The sequence below is a fragment of the Corvus moneduloides genome, chromosome 14, assembly GCF_009650955.1.
Source record: "Corvus moneduloides isolate bCorMon1 chromosome 14, bCorMon1.pri, whole genome shotgun sequence".
Lineage (NCBI taxonomy): Eukaryota > Metazoa > Chordata > Aves > Passeriformes > Corvidae > Corvus > Corvus moneduloides.
The window spans coordinates 2,455,588-2,474,772 of record NC_045489.1 but is presented as its reverse complement, the minus strand read 5'-3'; the positions used below and the strand labels follow the sequence as shown (position 1 = coordinate 2,474,772).

The 19,185-nt window shown below is 37.0% G+C and overlaps 1 protein-coding gene across 2 annotated transcripts in view; it reads left to right on the top strand.

The window, feature by feature from the left end:
• Positions 1-18,635, top strand: part of PCDH11X (protocadherin 11 X-linked) — a 438,322-nt gene extending 419,687 nt beyond the window's left edge. For both annotated transcript variants that reach the window (XM_032123757.1, XM_032123756.1), the window contains one exon: positions 13,912-18,635. In XM_032123757.1, the coding sequence (XP_031979648.1) occupies positions 13,912-14,303 (392 nt within the window). In that variant the 3' untranslated portion in view covers positions 14,304-18,635. The remainder of the gene's footprint in view (positions 1-13,911) is intronic.
• The last annotated feature ends 550 nt before the right edge of the window (positions 18,636-19,185 follow it).

Genomic DNA, 19,185 nt, shown 5'->3' with positions numbered 1-19,185 from the left:
TGATGTTCATTATTATATCCATATATAAGATCCTCTGTAAAGTAGCTAGGCAGAGCCTATTGAGTTTTTTATTTCTTGGACAGGTCTGGACTACTCACTGGTCTTTTTCCACTCTTTTTCCCTGGGGAAATTTGGCTACTGAAGTCCTGAAGCTGCATATTTACTCAGTGTAACAGGACCAGGAGCAGGGAAATGGCTCTGGTGTGTGCAGAATTGGGATACAAGTACATGAAGGGGTGAATGAATGGAGTAACAGTCTGATAGAGAAGGGGCCATGTCCAGGCTGCTATGGAGGAGGGGAAATTCAGCTGTAGCTGGGGATGAAACAATAACTGGCTGAAATAATAATAGTTAGAATATTGGCTATGATGCCATGATCAATTCTTTCATTTCCAGTGTTTCTGGGCTTTACAATAAGTCTCCAAACCCCTGTTAGAATCACAGTGGTACCACACTCATGACAGTATCTTAGTGCTTTCCAATTCCACTGTACAATGGACTTATAACTACAAAAAAGTATTTGGTTTTTTCCATTGTAACAGCACCTGAAGCATGTTATAAATGCTGTTACATCCAGTTGCTTCTGTAATTCAGGTAAGATAGAGATATGTAGCAAGTGTGGTGTAACAGAGTAGTAGATCACCCCAAATCTACCGTTATCATGGGGATAATGACAACAAATGGCGAATAAATTAAATTAGTCTTGCATTGTGCAGCAACACTAATTAATACTAATAAAAGCAGTGAGGCCCTTTGCTGCATGGGTGTGTTGATGAGCAGTCTGTGGCCCCGGAGCATCAGGACCATTTCTGCAGAGCTCTGAGTGTCCCTGGCACTCCCTGTGCCATGGTGTCCCCCTGTCCCCAGCTCTGGGCATGCAAACGAGGGCCAGCAGAGCCTTAACGATTCTTCTGCCTCGGGGCAGCGCAGAGGGTGAGAGAAAGGACCTGTGAGTGTGAAAATGAAAAAAATACTCAGCGTCAGGAACCTCCGTGGTTGGGGAGTTGGAGTCAGGGGGTTTTTGTTTGCTTGTTTCCCCTCGAGACTTTCACCTCCTTTCCTGCAGAAGTCCTGCAGTCATCCCAGTTTCATCTCCCAGCATTCCAACAGCCCTGTCGGTGGGAGGCTTTTTCCCAGCCATGATAAATTATTCTCTGTCAGAGTCCAAATCTGCCTTTTCAAGTCTGATCATTTGTGATGAATTTATTCTGTTAACATGGGCTTGAATAGAAGCAATAGAGGATAATAAATTAACTTTGAGCATATTAATGACATCTCTAGACTATGGATGAATTAAGGAATAAATAGATGAAATAGGTTCAATAACAGGCTGGCGAACACTTAGTCAGCAATTGACTGGTAGCTTTTCATTTAGGCCCTTTTATATCCTATGGTTAATTAAAAACCAGAAAGATTTAAAGCCACCCTTTGGAACACAGACTGAGTGGGAACTCCTCCTGCCATCCACAGGAACTGTAGGAAAGGTGGTTGTGAAACGCAGTTTGCTGAAGCTCAGGGAACATCTGCTTCAGAAATTCAGGTTTGGACCCTCTCAAAAAGAAATCTGTGTCAAATGTGGTGATAGCTTCCTATATGGCATCTGCCCGAGCAGCACTTAACCCAGATTGAAAATATCCTTCCTGTAGAACTTAAGAAAAAATAAACATGAATTATAGGATTTTGTGGGTTTGCTCTAATAAACTAGAGATTAGGTTAGTTCAAGAACTTTCACTCCTAGCAAGAGCTCCTGGGATTTATTTGGTTACCTTCAAGGTGTGTCTGCCCTGACCAGGATTTCAAAACAAGTTTGAAACTTAGACTTTCAAAAGAGCTGGATGCTGAGCTTTAGTGACTTGGTAAGAACTTTATCCTTAAAACATAAGGGAGCATCTGTCCTATGCAATAGAGGAATGGCTGATTGAGGCTCATATTCTAACAGAGGTGATAAGTTTCCTGACAAGTCTGAATGCTAGTTTTTAACCTTGTTAAATAATATATGTTAGGCTTTTATTAGCCTAGGCATATTCATGCCAAAGCTTATCAAACAGGAGCGAACATTACTTTTTTGCAGAGACAACTTTGGTTCAATGTATAAAAATATGAATATAAGGAGGGCTGAGTCAAAAACTTGACACCTACTCTCTGAAATTTGAAGGTCAGTAAATTTATCTCTCCTCAGAATCCTTACATAGACACACATAGACAGTGTGTGGTTATAAGAAGGGGTTTATATAATTGAGTTTATAAAGGCAGGATTTAAAGATCAACCAATGTTTTTATTTCCATTTTAAAACATTTCCATTTTGAAGTAATGATGTTTAATTTCATGAGCAATGGGATACCTCGTGAAGTTTAACTTAATACTCCCGCAGTTTTATACTTATGTTCCAAGTAATTTCTTAATTGTTTTCCCCAAAATAATAATAATAATAATAAATAATAATAATAATAATAATGACCACTACCCTGTTTTCAAGCATCATAGTCCTCATGGTTGCAGCCACAGAACCTTTCCTGACAGCTCTTGCAATAGGCTGAAAAGATACTGTCAGCAGCTGCTCCCTTCCATTCTCTTGGCTGATATTACTGATGCTAAAATCTTCCAGAATAATCATAGCTATCACTGTTCCCTAACAGTGTCTTTTTAAAATAATCCATGATGGGAGAAAATGTTCTGTAAAGAATTGTGTCAAATGTTGATCTGGCGTAAGTTATTCTCATCATTTTTCAGCTGTCCAGGGGCTGACAGAAGCGTCTGTTTTAAAGAAAACCCTACAAGTTTAGTAGTGCTTCTAGCTGAAATTCCAGTATTCTTTATATTTTAATTGAAAATTACTTAGGAGAACATGTATATGTATATATTTATATCCTGGCAGCAAAACTCCTTGGTGTGAAAAAAAACTTCTCAATAGGTGGAGAAGGCTCATGTGAGTGAGATGAGGAACTTCCAGTCAAACAGCAAAACTTCAGTGGAGAACCTGGTAATAAGGGAATGTTTAAAGAGCTGGTAAGTGTGACAGTATTGCCTCATCAGGATGCTGCCCAAATTTCTGAAGGTGCCAGCAATGCCTATAAAGGCCCAATTAGGAAGTTGGAGCCATCTCAATCAGTGGTTTTGAACTCTCAGGTAAATGATGGAAACTCTAGTCAGGAATCTTTTTTCTTGTTCAAGCGTCTGCTCGGAACGAGGCTCTGAGCTAATGTGCAAAGATTGCTCCAAATCACTTGCAGCCACACTCCGGTGCCTGACTGGAGCACAATGGAGTTTGGATTATGCTGTTTTAAATTATCACCCATTTGAAGTAATTTTCTTTATAAAACAAGATTAAAATGACTGTAATTCAAAACATTTTACCTCAAATTGATGTGAAAATTGTAGTGTTCATATTATTTCCATTTTTCAATTTGACAAAACATTTCACTCCACGTACAAGCTTTTCTGTGTTGTCACCATCTTAACAGTGAAAATACGAATTTTACTCTGTGCACTTTACTCTTTCCTGATGTGTCTTGTTTCTTAACAGTACTTATTTAAGTTTTTGAAAGCATGTCTTTCTATAGAATGTTGTAGTACCTGGGGAAAATATAAACAGATTTAGGAGGTTTGCTTACCTCCTTGCTAACCCACACAATAACAGTTTATAACTTCATATTGTTAAATTTGTTCTCTGGTCTTCCTACATGCCTGATGGTTAGATAAGTGCTGATGAATAAGCAAAGCAAGGAAGAAATTGAAGTTCTAGATTGATGGACTTGAAACTGAGATTATTTACATGAAACTTCCTTTCATTTTCTTTCATATTAATACCATAGTAGAAATTTCTCAGCATAAATTTTCCTCAAGGTTTCGTGTCTCTGAATAGAATAATATAGGGAAAGAATAGTCTTTTCTTCAAAAGTTTATTTCATAGATGGAGTATTATCAATAATTCTTTTTAAAAATCCAGTTAAGTCTGAACAACTTACTTGAGTTCCCTATGAAAAAGAATATTTGTGTCATCTAATACAGAGTTCTTCTTGCAGAGTTCTTGAGGAAGCAAAGTACAGAAAAACACTGAGAAGCACTGGAAAATTAAATGACTTGCAGAAGTCCCTGTCTAAACTATTGCCAGTGAGATTTACAGCTGCAAAGTTCCTGGTCTAAAAATACAATTGCACTTATTTTTAAGTCATACTGTGTTCAACCATAAGTGCAACAGAATGCCAAACCTTATCACTTAAAGTAATAGCAAGGCACATGCTAGCTATCAGACCCTCAAACTCAGCGAAAGAGCTGCTTTTGTGTGCTCAATCTGCAAAGGATAATTCATTCCCTACTAGGGGGTATGATTTCAAGAGCTGAAAGCTTTAACTAGTACATATGTATAGGGTAGATTTAAAGCGATTATGGAAATGTCACCGCAGGACAATGCATTATTAGTAGGCCCTCATATGTTGTATGCTGTCCCCTTATGTTTGCTGATAATTAAAAAGCAGATTGGGATGTCATGGTGAGAATGAGTGCAAAATGTCCCTTCTATCATTTGCAATAAATATGAAATAGTGGTCTTGCTGTATCCTTCAGTGATTGTTCTATTTGCGTTGGTGACAAATGACATCTTTCTCCTTGTAATGTGCCTGCAGGGTTAAATGACTTTATTATTATTAATGAGTCATTGCTCCAGCTGCCCAGAAATACAGGGAGTAGGAAACATAAGAGATTTAGACCTAAGTAATTACAAATGTAATTATTACCTTTCGAATTTCATTTTTACAGCAATCACAAGGTTGTTAATCAAACATGGCCCTCTCCATGTATTCACACTTTTTGGAGCCTTTGTCAAAGGGATGAGTAGCTACGTGGTTCCACTGAGGGTAGTCAGTGGCAGATTGACAAAGTGGTCTTGACAGAAAAACTGCTGTGAAAAATTGGATGGAAGCTGTTGTGTAGTCATCAAGGAGGCTGTGGTTGAGAGGGTTTTCCAAGAGAAAACCCTCCTGAGCTGCAGCCGTATGGAGGAGAGTGTCCTCTTGGGGAAGATGAGGGGAGCAGGAAGACGATCCTGCTGTCCTGTGGAGAGGTGGAGCGTTGAAGTTTTACTGCTCCAGCCTGTCCTTCCTCAAGGTTGTCGGTTGTTTTTAAGGGATCTAAAAATCACAACAGAGCCAGCATGCTGCTGGGCACTTTAAGGGAATTAAAAACCATGGCCTCTTACCCTGAAATATTTATCCTAATTACTCATAATTATGGATTTTCAAGTATTTAGGAGGAGCACAAGGTTTGTTCTCCTGTAGTAGTTGCAGGGAATTTAGAAGTGGGGAAGAGCTGTGGATGGACGGTGTTAGGCCCTGTTGCAGATGCCATGAAATATAAGCAGTGCAGTTTCCCAGAATCATAACCTGAACTGATATTTATTGTGAAATGTACAATCTGAGGGACAGCTTTGGAGAAGTGAGAACATTTCCATTCAATAATGCCATTGCTTCATAATGTTGAAATATTAAGGATCCTCATATTTTAAAAAAATGAGTGAAAATGAGTTGAATAGAGAAAATGGGAACTACCACATTTTATACTCCCAAGTGTAATGTGAATCATCACTGTCACAAAGCATTTGAATTTTGAAACATATTTGATGGGAAAATTGTTTCGTCAAAAAATCTTCTGCAAGCTTTATTTATATATTCAACTGGAATTAATTAATATTGTTGATGGTCCAATAAAATGTAACAGCTATCAGCACTCAAAAAAGCTGATACGTAGTGTTACATAGATATCAGCATAGGTGATTATTGTAAAAGTGTTTAGAAGTATTTGAAAATAAATAGTCAAGGTATTCATAGTAAAAGCAAATTTTTTTGTTAATATTCTAATAAAGAAATATGATTGTTTCTTTTTCTTGAAATGCAACTGGAGTCACCACAAAAGGCACAGAATATTTTTAGACTGTTGCAGGTTTGTTTTGATTGCTGCTCTAGTGGTCTTTGACTTTAAATTTCTGTTTGTGTATATCTGATGAGAACACAATTCAAAACCAACTTTTATTGGCTATCTTTTAAGTTATCACAGGAGATATATGTTTACTAGCTCACTGAGCATTTGGGGGTTTTATGACTCCCTTTTGAAAATTTATGTTTCATTAAAGTGTCTGAACCGTGACCAATTGCCCGCAGTTGTTCAATTACTTCATTTAAAAGATTTTTTAGTATTCTACTTTCCATCAAACTTTTGTTTATTTGTTTTACTGTAAAGCCAATAAAAAGGAAGACAGAGCACCATTTGGCATGGAGATATACCAAGAGACTGAAGTGCGTAAAGGGTGTAAACACAGACGTTTGAGGCCTTTTTCCCCCACCAACCCTTGAAGGAGCCGCTGTGTGTGAACAGGACTGAGCAGGCACTTCTGCTCGTCGCCATCCTCCTCACTCAGCCTCTGACCTCTGCTGAGGGGGGCTCACCTCATCTGCTCCTTGTCACCAGTGTTGGAATCTGTATTAGAGCAGGCTAAAGGAATATTAATGTTTTCCTGCAGGTCTGTTATCAAGAGTTAGTGCTACCAACCCTGTTCTACCCAGAAATTCTCTTCCCTTCTTATCTTTCTGACGTTCATCCTATCTCCAAGCCCAGATCTTTGTTCTCCAGCCACAATATATGATTTTTTGATGACACAGTCTAAACTTAGGAAATGTATTTTCTGCTATTTCCAGACCAAAGGGACTTTATGGAGATTGTGTAGTGATTCTTAGTTCTCTTTATGAATCTTCACTCTTTTGGGATATTTAGGGATTTTTAGTAAAAGCTGCCTTTCTTTCATGGACACACACAATTTTATTTGAACCTTAAATCTGAAAAACTTGGTATGTGTTATATTCTGTATAAATGGTTCCTCTGAAAAGTGACAGCTGAAAACCTTTTTTATTCAGTATATTTTTGTAAGATGTTGTGTTTATTACAGAAATTTTACATCAGTAGCAGAGCTTAATATATATCACCTAAAATGCATAGTCTTTGCAGGAATGGGGGGAAAATGCTAATTTCACTCTTTACTATGTTTCCAGGTCGAAGGTTGTTGCTGGAGGATAAACCATTTCTCACTATGTAGTTTCACCTTGTTTAATTGATTTGAATTTGAATTTATATTCCATGTTAAATAATGAATCCTGCATTAATAATTAAGAAGGTTCAGTACAAATGGGAAGCAGTTAATGAAATATTAAATAAAGCACATTGTATTAGCCAGTATTGTAATCAATATATTTGATTTTAGGTTATCTATTTTAGATGGTCATTATACTTTACTAGTTATAGTTAAAATTCTCATTGATAACTCAATATACACTTTATAGGCCAAGAAACATGCAGCCTTTGCAAATGACCATATTTTTCTTTTGCCATAAAAAGCAGCAAAACATGGACATAAAAGAGGAATTCAATTGGACTGTTAGAGCAATGAGGGTCAGTGCCAGGTACTGTCCTACAGCTCTGTCACACACCCATGTTCATTAGGCTGAAAAAGAAGAGTTTGCAGGAGGTTTGGGGGCTTGGTTTTGTTGGTTTTTTTCTTTTCGTGTGAAATCTCTTCCTGTGTAAAACAGTAATTATTGGAGCTGAACTTTTTACAGGAGCATTGCCTTTAGACCATTTCTTGGTTATGATTAATACAAGATTGAAGTTCTAGTCAGAAAAACAATGAGATAACCAAATGAAAGATTAATGTGCTTTGTTTGTATGGCTGTTGTTTGCGAGGGAAAGATTTACTTCACAAGTGTGGTTAATGAGGCAGGCATTACCATAGGCTGACTCTCTTGCCCTGACACTTCCTCCGTTTCCTGTCTCCCAGGAAATGGAGACCTCCTCAGCTTTCCTTGGTCATCTTTGATAATGTTTGCTTGACTTGTTGAATCCAGGTGCAAAATCCTCATACCTCATCCTATCATTTGGATTTTATGAGAAGTATTTTTTTGATTAAATTCAAATTAAAACCATGGCCGTTAGGATGTAAACTGTGTTCCCTGGAATGGGAGCAGAGCTGATTCTTGCAAGCTACCCAGCACAATCTGGCAAGCCTAGGTAGCACAGGAAAACGTGATTTCCCTCATGCATGTTGATTTCTCAGTCAGAACATCTGGAGGATCAATCTTCCTCTGATTTCTCACAAGCAAAGCAAGCTCTGTACACACAGCTGAAAATTAAAGAAAGTGGGGTGTCCTACTTGTGCTTTGAATAAAAAGGTTCCAAGGCTAGAATTTAAGTAACTCTTTTAGGTTTTTAATTTATTGAGACGTATACAGGAAATAAAATATTCATAGGAAACTCCTCCCAAAGGCATTTTATTATTAAACCAAAAAGCTAGAGTATATTATAGCAGCACTCATTTAGGGTTTCTACATTCAAGCTTCTTCCTCCTGACCTTATTAAAGTAACCCAGTTTACACTAAGTACTATTCCTCCCTCCCTTTTTTATTGTTAATGTCATTTCTGTTCTCCTCATATGGTGGAGACCTCTAAATGATGTTACTCAAGTGGCCACTTTTGGTCACCAGGGTAATTCCAGGCGATAATTTCCTCACATTATGCTTGAATTCCTGCTTAGATTTAGTACCACATTTAGTAAATACACATGGGCAAAACGTGGTGGGGTGGGCATGACCCATTCCTTAGGAACTATTGGCTGAGATGAGGAGTGTGGGGTTGTCATCTCCATCACTCTGGTGGGTTCCTGCTGAGCAGAGAGTGCTGGAGGTGCGCTGGGAGCTGCTTAAAATGAAACGCTTCAGTAAACGAGAGGCACTTCTGGATGCTGACAGAACCGTGTTGGCACTGCGAGCCATGTATTCATATATGTGCTGTGTTGTGAAAATATGAAAAATAGCTCAGCAATGGCATAATTACGGGCAATTTGCTTAATTGCTTGCTAATTGTTGCTTGCTTTATTATGAAACAAGAGTGCTCTAAATGTAACACTGGATGGTTTGCATCCAAAATGTGTCAAATTCAAAACTGGCTTTTCATTAAGTCTTCAGCTACATGGCTTTAAAATTCAAGCACTCTATATTCTGTCGTTTAAGGTTTTTTCTTACTTTTTTAAATTGGTTTGGAAATTTTCTTTGCACAATTTCTAAGCCCCTAAACTTGCATTGATATAGTTGCAGTCGGGTGGTTTTTGAACTTCTAATAAATCTGGGTACTTTGCTAATGAATACATTTACAAATGTCTTTTGATCATTGCTACACATTTGGATAATGGTGGAGATGTTTTAAGGCTTCTCCAGGATCTCCTGTTCTTGATTGTCCAACCCCTAGAGAAGCACATCTTCCTTTCAACACAGGAATTTGGGTTTTTTCTTTTAAGTGATATGTAAAATTCTGAAAGTTTTGCCTTTTGGAAAAGCTGTTCTCTTCTTCTTCAACCAAGATCTCCAGATATGAGCAGAAGGTTAGACCAAAAGTCCTTTCCAGCCTAATCTCTGTATTCCATGGTGCAAGTGATGACTTTTATGGCAGAGTGAGGAAAGAACCAGCCCTCTTGATGTTCTTTCAGTAGTACATCACTCTTTTGAGGCTGGCGAGGAGGGGTACAAAAGAAAGTGTGTTGTCTGTACACTAGGGATGTGCTTCAATGATCTTAATAAGTTTTTTCCAACCAAAATGATTCCATAATTCTAACTTTTCAACATTCTGAGACTGCTGATAACATACTCATGCCAACAACCTGGTTCCCTTTGCAAATTTTCTGTGAGAAACAGTCTTAAAACTGGAACATGATATTAGGCTGGAAATGCCAAAGTACTGTGCTACATGTGTTGTAGACTGAGTAGCACTGTAGAGCTCTTCAGTTTTCATCTCCAAAAAGCACAGTGGATAACCAACATTTTTATTTACTATCTCTAAAATCCCACACCGACTTTATTGCCATAGGAAGCCTGGTCAAAACAAACAAGGGGGGAAAAGGTATTTTTTGTAGCTGTTTTGATTGAAGGATAGCTTTCTGGCAGGGCTGAAATTCCACATTTTCTTGAAGGTAAATATTTTTACTTGAAAACTGCTTTGACCTATAAATGATAAGACTGTGGAACAATGAAGAAAATCTTTTAACTATTGTGCTTTTAGTTATATTTGACAGTTCTGGTCTAAACATTTATTAAGAGCTGCCAGACACTTTCTTTAAAAATGTTCTTAGTTCTGCATACAATTTAAAAAAAAAAACCAATTTCATTCCTAATACAACCTGGAGTTCAAATCAAAGTGGTGAACTCACATGTGCATGCTCATGTGAGCATGTGTGATCTATTAAATGAAGTGGTGAACTCACATGTGTGATCTATTAAATGAATTAAATGAATTAAAAATTCTCTTTCATATCATTTGTATGTCATGTTTGAAGAGCCTTCATGTAGTGTGGAAAAAAAAAATCTAAAATTGGGGTTTATAACTGAGTGAAGTAAGAAGTTAGATAGACTGCTAAGAGTTCAATGGAACGTCCTGTTTATTCATCATATGTGGGGAATATGCACTCTTATTTCCATTTATAAACCTGTCATGTCTTATATGAGAAGATGGTACTAGACACTGAATTTCACTTGTTAGAACCATCATTTCTTCTGAAAATATCCAGAGACAACCAGAACTTTCTTTTCCTTGATTGGTAGAGGCAGGTGTCAGAGGTGTTTCCTACCCCTGATTACTTCTCAGACTATGCAGAATAATCACCTGCATTACTACTTTGGAACGAGAGAGAAAGGCTCAGAAAATTTGATTGTCACCCACATTTAGAGTGACTTGCAAAGAAACAAAATAGAAGGAAGCTTAAAGAGTAGCAGCCAGAAGGTGCTGTGGTCAACTTGCAGAGCCTCTGATAGACAACCACTTGAACACTGAACTTCACACTCTCCCACAAGTGTGGCTGGAATGATATGTTAGGAAAATAGAGAATGAGTTAGACTGACAAAAAGGAGATATATTTCATGGCCTGGAAGAGCAGATAAAAAAAAAGATAATGCTCAGTGAATATTCATGCAGAAAGTTTCCTACAGCCTGTTCTAGTTTGAATTATTTTCCAAGAGTCATTGTTTTAGGGGTGGGGAAAGTTGTTTGTTTGTTTGACTTAGAAAAAGGTTTTTTCAAAGGAAAACCATGTATTTTACATGGTATTAACCATAAGCACTGATGAAAAGCATACTCTGACAACAATATTTTAAAAAGATTGAAAGAAAGTTTATGATTTCTACAAAAGATGCTTCTTCTAAATAATCCTGCATTGGCAGACGTTTTTTAAAAAAATCCCAACCTAACACCAAAATAATTTGTAGTCATATTTTATGATTGTGTCCAGGATAGTTCTAAAGCTTTGGGGTTTTCATTCTTGTTTTGGTTTTTTTTCCTTTTGTTTTGTGGTGTTTCTTTGTTTTTTTTTTTTTTTAAATAAAACTAAAACTCAGATTAAAATATCTCTTTATTAACAGAATAAGAAAGACTGAAATTTTAACAATACTCTTATTCTCAACATATATTCTCAATATGTTAATATTCCAAGTCTCCTGGTAATCTGGCAACACATGGCACAAAATTACTGTCCTGGTCTTTAAAATGGTGTGGAGACTGTTTTATATGTGACCTTTTCTCTTCGACAGTTGCCTTGGCCAATGCTAAATGTTATTTTTTTTATTGTCAACTGCTTCTTTTTGAGGTTTTAGCTTTGTGTACTCTCTGACTGTAGTTGGAGAGAAATGGTCCATAGAAGTGTTGTAACCGCTTGCTGTGAAGAGCTCAAAACAAATAAGTATTATTTCCAAATAAATAATTGTGTATTTTACAGTTTGACTGAATTAACAGCATTTTAAGAGGTTTTTTTAATTAATGTGAAAAAGATCAGTTCTCTATAAAATGGGGATAACTCAATACTCTGTCAATGTTGTACCTGATTTCAGTGAATTGCCTTCATCAGAATAGAAGCAAACCTGGATAATTAAAGAGCTTAAAAGACTTGTATATACTTAAATGTATGTCTCTGATAGCAGATAGTAGGACACAGAAAGATTAGACTAATCTACTGGTAGAAAGAAACTTTTTTTTTTTGCAGTAACTATTGCCTCCACTGAATTAGTTCCATATTTATGTCTCCTACTGCCCATCAAAACTGGATTAGTATTTCAACAGCAAGGTGCCAAAGCTTTGTCAGGATTAAACTGAAAAATACTCAGGCAAAATGACTGAGGGCATGTTGAAATGGCAGTAATACGCAAAAATAACTTTTATAAACAATCACTGCTCTAACTGACATGCACAGCATTCTGAAGGAGAAATAATCAAGAACAGAGCATTCATGATATAACAAGTTGTCTTCTTAAACATGGTAGATTTCAAAAAAAAAAAAAAAAGTATCCTGTTTTGGACAGCAACATTATGTATTTCAATGCCTGAAGGAAAAACTTAATTGCTTTGTATTGAGATGTAACATGGAAGTAAGTGTTTGTGCTCTGCAGCTTTACCCAGATTTCAACATGCAAAGTATTTGTTAAAATAGAAATGCAGCATCTGTTTAAACATAAAGCTCAGAGGGTGGGAGGCTCCTACTCGGCACTCTCATTGCTATAAGTAATTTTAGTGGCATTCCTTCTCCGGTGCTTATGAGCCAGAATCCAATTTTAAATGCTATTTTCATTAAGACAGATATTAAAAACACGTATGTATCTTTCATTGGGAAGTTTTGTGAAGAAAACACAAAATATCCAATCAGATATTCTTCTGCTTTTCTGATGTATTTAACTAGGTACACAGGAAGAGAATATAAAATTAACACTTGTAATATTAAAACTATTTCAAGGAATCATTTGTGGAAATTTAATTCCATTAATTTTTAATTTACCTACCATGGTAAAGCCATATTTTAAATGAAACAGATCAAGAATATTTATGTATTACAAATTAACATCTTTCAGATTTAGTAGTTTGCTTTGCCTTTGAACAAATTAAACTTTCTATAATCTTTTTTCAAGGGCACAAACCTTGCATCTACTGAAGCAATCTGGTTCGATTACTAGCAAACTGTAGAGGTTACATCTTCTTTTGCTACTACCCTTTGATTTTTCAAGATTGCCAGTATCGAATGCATGGAGAAATCAATTATCTTTAAAATACCTGTTATGCTCTTTCATTGTTATAGCTCTTGAGTGCATCTTTGAAGCCAATGGACCATCTTTGGCTAGTGCCCAATTTAGGGTTTTTTGCCTTAAGCAAAGCAAAACAATTAAAAAATCCAGTTTTAAGAGAACATTAAAAAAATAAGAATTTGGTTTTTTTTTTTTTCCAAGTAGTTCTATGCAAATATCTAGAGCAATGGCATTAAATTATTATAAAGTTTTTAGCTGTATTACAGCAATAACAGTTTCCAAAAGTGAAAATGTTATTTTAGGTAAGTGTCTGGTCCAGAGGACATGGTCAAGTTATGCCAGAGGAGGATTAGATTGGACATTAGGAAAAAAATTTCTTCACTGAAGGGGTCATCAAGCATTGGAACAGGCTGCTCAGGGAGGTGGTGGATTCACCATCCCTGGAAGAGTTCGAAAGGCGGGTGGATGTGGGTCTTGGGGATGTCGTTTAGTGGTGAACAGGGTGGTGCTGGGTTAATGGTTTAACTCTCTGATCGTAGAAGTGTTTTCCAACCTGAGCCATTGTATGATTCTAGGAAATGGCATGTAGCAGGGCTTGTTATAGAGCTGAAATGGTGGTATCAACAGCTCCTTAAAGGTGAACTGTGACAACACTGTGGGCCCCAACATCTGAACCTTCACTGAAGCTCTAAACCTAGAAGTCTTTTCTTCCCAAGCTGTGGCCATCACTGTAGGGTGGCGATCGCTTTGTTGACCTTGATTCCCTCTGTGCATCTGTCCTCAAAACTCTGACAAATGTCTTGTCTTTTTCCATCCTCCCAGCTATCGAAGTGAATCTGCAGAAAGCTCTGGCCGAAGCCTCTGAAAACTGCACGCAGGAGTGTCTGATCCTCGGCCACTCCGACAACTGCTGGATGCCGCCGGCTCTGACGCAGTTCCAGCAGCCCAACACCTCTTTGCCATCGTTTGGCTTCCAGCAAGGCTGGGGCCGAGGAGCCAGACCTGAGGGACGGCACACTCTTGGGAGGCCCCTGCCAAAGGACGACAGTGACAAAGGCCAGGGGGGGCCCAGGCCCCAGTTCTACAACACCTGCGAAAGACATTGCGCCAGCGAGGATCCCGTCAAGGTCATTCCTCTGGCAAGCTTCGCCGCGTCCCACCAGGCACCGGGGCCTGGGAGCAACACCACGTTTATACACGAGCACCAGCTGTAGATGCGTAGCTGACAAATCCCTAATTCGAGGCTTTAAGAGTGACTGTGTATAGTCACGGCCTAACGCCGTTGCTCGGGCGCGTACAAACTTGTTAGGCTTGTGAATATTTGTGTATATAGAATCCTAAATCTGAAACAGAAAATCTAAATCCTTATTACCTGGTTGAAAGGTGTTTACCATAGTTCTTGGTAAAATCCAGAAAATGGGGAAGAGAACCCACAACCCAGAAACAATCAGAAGGAAAACAAAATCCTGTTCATTTTCTTACATGGGCCATGTAGTGCAAGTATCTGCCAGCAGTTCTTCCTCCCATTGAAGGCAATTCCTTAGTACGGTTTGGGGAATATTGCAGTCTAAAAATAGCTTACTCAAATTTTTCTTTGTTGTTATAATTTATAGCATATTCATAGATTTCATCTTCCATTTGCTTAGCATTAGAGATCAAGTGAGCAATTCTCATTTGATTACTTGACATAATAGAATTAATAAGATCCTAAAATCTAATTCTTTAGAAGGATGGTATATCTTCCCACCAAAATTTATCTTTTATATAATTAAGAAGGAAAATGTATGTGACAACTGATTTTTATTTTAATTTTTATTGGCTCAATGTATAGGTATTTATTCTCTGAAAGAATGTGATAGATGAAATAGAAAGATCTCAACTAGGCTTTTCTGTGTGAAATAAACAACACGACAATAAGAGGATATGCAAGATCAAAACTGGAAAAAAATAATAAACAACTCAATTTTTTTAATTTCCAAGATTTTCCTTTCTATAATAATTGAAGGAACAATATTCTACTTATTATGTTTTTCAAGCCATAAGTCTATTTCTCTTTAGTTTTTTTTTCATCTTGCAGAGCTTGCTTTGGCTACTGTTCCTGTTAGTTGAAAATTACATGGGCACTGCTGAAAACAGTAGGAAGTGGGGTAGTTTTTTTGGCTGATGTGATGTCGTGGCTGCAAGCTACCGGTGTTTTAAAGAATATTATAGTGATGTGTACGGCTTTTTTTACAGCTATATTCACCTCTTGTAAGTATTCAGTAAAAGTTTAACTATAATATTAGTTACTTCATCACAAACCTGTGAGATTAAGAAGTACTTGTCATTGTGGATTAGTTGTTAGAGAATGACTGATAGTGCTCAGCAAAGAAAGAAGGATCTAGGTAATGGAAGTTGGATAAATATAAACACAAATTAATCATATTATTTGAGAAAGTCTCAAGGTGATTCTCTTTAAAGAGGAAGGATTTTTTTCCGTGTTCTGTGTGCTGGAGAATATATTCTCTTGGTAAATTCCACAGTGGATGGAAAGGAGATTCCTTTCTTAGATGAAAAAAACGTATTTTCCTTCTAGTATTTCCTTCTCATACTTTGTTGGTCTTTAGCCATTTCATCATTTGCAGTATGTACATGCCAAGAATTTTTTTCCTTTAAGAAAATGCAAACCTTTTTTGTTTTATTGCTACATTAAGTGAGACAATCGAAGTTGTATGGAGGGAAAAACAGTGTGTGAATATTTCCTATGGGTAGAACTCTATGTAGGCTTCATAATGTAACTTAAATCTGTAATTTATAAACAAAACTGTGTGTAAAAATGCTGTAATATTAGCTGCTTGTAAAATTTACAGAAGTTCAAGTTGTTGAGGGTTTCCAATGAATGCTAAAAGAGCTTCTCTTATGTGCCCAGCAGGTATAAGTAGCTTTATATATTGCTGTCCCCACTGTAAATCTATTCCAACCACATTTAGATTTTATGTGCAAAATAAAAAAAAAAAAAAAAAAAAAAAACTTCACTTTTAACCTACTGATAGGGTTTGATTAATGGACATCAGATTATCTAATGATGTACTTCTTTTGCTTTCTTTTGGTTTTTTAAGTAGTTTTCAATAACATTTAGAAAAGATGTGGCACATTGGCTTCCAGTTGCATGTAAATCCTGGAAAAAAAATTATAATCCTTTGGGTACTGACACACAATTGCTGAGACACCTCATTTCTAATTCCAGGACAATTAAAAAGTTGACAAATTAATTCATACCTAATGTATACAAAGCCCTTTGTTGTTTGCTTTGGAGGCATCACGAGGAGAGAATTCGGCAGTTCTTTTCAGGGATATGCAAAAACTAAGCTTATCTGTAGTTTACACAGATTTACCAAACATCCTAATTGTGCAAATTGAGAATAATGCTGACAGTAATGCCTTCCTATTGTAAGCAGAGGTCTTTAGTTTTTATTACAGAGCACTGCTATACCCAATGTTTAAGGAATTGGCGTCTCCATTGGAAAACTCTCCTTTTTTTTTTTTTTTTTATTTTGCCTGCAACAGTTCTTTTGGGGATGAAAATTGTTGCTGAAATTTTCTGGCAAGGAATAAATTTCTACAATATTAGGATTTTTATATTTTATAGGAAAAAGTGAAGGATCCAGAATTGGTGGGGTTTTTTCACTGGTAGGGGAAAAAACCCCAACAAACTTTGCTTTATTTAAATGTTTAGGGGCTCCTTTAGTTTTTTTCCCCTAAGGTGGAGAAGCACTTACCCATCCCCCTTCCCTTGAAAACAAATAAACAAAAACCCAACAAAACACCCAAACCAAACAACAATAAAAAAATACTTAAACAAAATGCATTATAAAGATGAGTCTGATATAAGAAATATTAAACATTATATCCATGAAAATGTGTTTGATATTCTAAAATTCAGTCAACAAGATGCAGAACAATTAATTGTAAATACACATTGTATCAGGAGATAAATTGTTACCTCGTTTTTATATATTATGTATATAATATATAAAAATACACCTTTGAGGCGACATTTCTGAGTAGCATGTCAGTATCCAGAGGAATGATGTTACTAGAGACTCGTTACACATCTTGCCATATATATAAATAATTTATCTAGTACATAGACTGTATATTTTTGTGTAATTTTTTTTTATTTTTTAGTCATTTAACTTATTTTATCTTACTTGTGTGGATTTGTGGAGAAAACAATTCTATATACAATATACAGTAAAATGCTAGTTACATGATTAGATTTGTTCCATACGGTGTAACAATAAAGGAAAACCTTTGCCTTCAAAGTGATGTGTCACACAGTCTAGTCTAGATTATTTCCCCCTCTAACTCATGCTTGTTGCACTCCTGAGCATCAAAGTTATGGGTAGCACTGGCAAAAAGGATTATTTCTGCATTGTAAAGCAGTCACTGCTAAAATAAAAAACAAACAAATGGAAAAAAAACCCCAAAAAACAGTTAAAAGAAAGAATCGAGTCAAAATGTTTGAAGTAAAAGATGCTGTTTCTTTGTTTTCCTGAGCTGTGCTGTATTCTGAAGTGTAACTTAATTCTAAAGAATAATTAGGCCTGTCTGCCTGGCCAGACAGAGACTGCAGAGCACCTGCTCTCCCCGGGCCAGGAGCTGGCCAGATGCAGGTCATTTAGCTAATTAGCATGGCAATGAGCCCGTGCTAATAGGGCCTGAGGATTTATGAAAGTTAGCACGAGGCAGCTCGACACAGCATCGGTTCTGTGGTGTTGAGCCCAGCCAGGACTCTGGCTGGAGCAGAGCAGTCCCTTTGCATCCTTGACCCTGGTGCGCCTGGATCTGCTGGGGATTTTTGTCAGAGAAGGGGAACTTGGCTCTGTTGTATCCTGACCAAGCTGTGGTCCACAGGGAACTCCATCAGCCCAAACCACCACTACCCCCCTGCTTCCCACATGGTCGAGCCAAAGGCAGACACCTAAATGTTTCCATTGGTAATGGCTGAGGAGCTCAAGGTCGTTTGAGTCAAGCTGACAAAGTCTTTAAAGTTGGAAAATTTAGGCTTGGTTTTATTTGATTTCTCATGTTTTCCTTTTGCAGGTTTAATACCGACCCTTAATCAATGATAAGCAATTAAATGATCACACTGCAGCTTGCTACCCTCATTTAGCTGGGTAAATAAACGGGAAGGAATTGGTTTGTGCAGACACAAAGTAAAGTTGAAGGCAAAGATTTTATTTGGTATACATAGGAAAATTGTGTATAACTTATGTTATCCCTAGTGAAGAAAGAGATTGACGATTTCTTGTAAATATTTGAGTTTGTATTTCTGGGAAATCTCCCTGCTCTATGGCATACTACAGGATCTGAGAGTGAGCAGTGTATGTCTGTGTATTGAAACAGCCCTAACCACACTACAAGTAATGCAGCTGGACATCATATGCTACAGTCCAGCAGCATTTAAAGTCCAGTAAATTTGCAGTAGTTCTATTTCAGGTTTCTGTACAGCATGTTGTCTTGTTAATTACAATGCTTATTAATAAACTAGATCCACAAAAGCAGTTTTCTCCTTTGCACTGTTTTCTTTGGGTTTCTGAAGCATAAGTTGTCTAAAAGTATTTCCCCAGCTGTGCTTTTCTCCCATTTTCACCTTTCCAAATTTCCTTTTGCTAGGAAGCCCCAAACTGCCAGAAAGTCAAGAAAATGTAACTTTGTTTGCAGTTGCTTCATGCACCTGAGTAGCAGGCTTCTGGTAAGCATTAAAATATTCACACACAATGTGTACAGCAATTGAGCTTTATATGATCAGAAAAATCTTCCATTTCTGTGTCACTTCTCTTTGTACCAAGCTCCCTCCTTGTACTGTGCCTCTGATACATTTACTTATAGAAAATCATTATGAGCTGGAGGCAGGAGTGTTTATGGTGTTTGCTTTGTTAGAAAATAAGCTATTTCTAATTGAGAGAACATGGTTAATGAGTTGTTGTTGAGCTAAAGGGATTATCCTCTCACCATGCATGTGATATAAAGAAATAACCATCAAACGAGGAACTAATGAAACAACATTTTATGCATTTTTCTGTCTTATTTTAGTCCATATTTAAAGAGCAA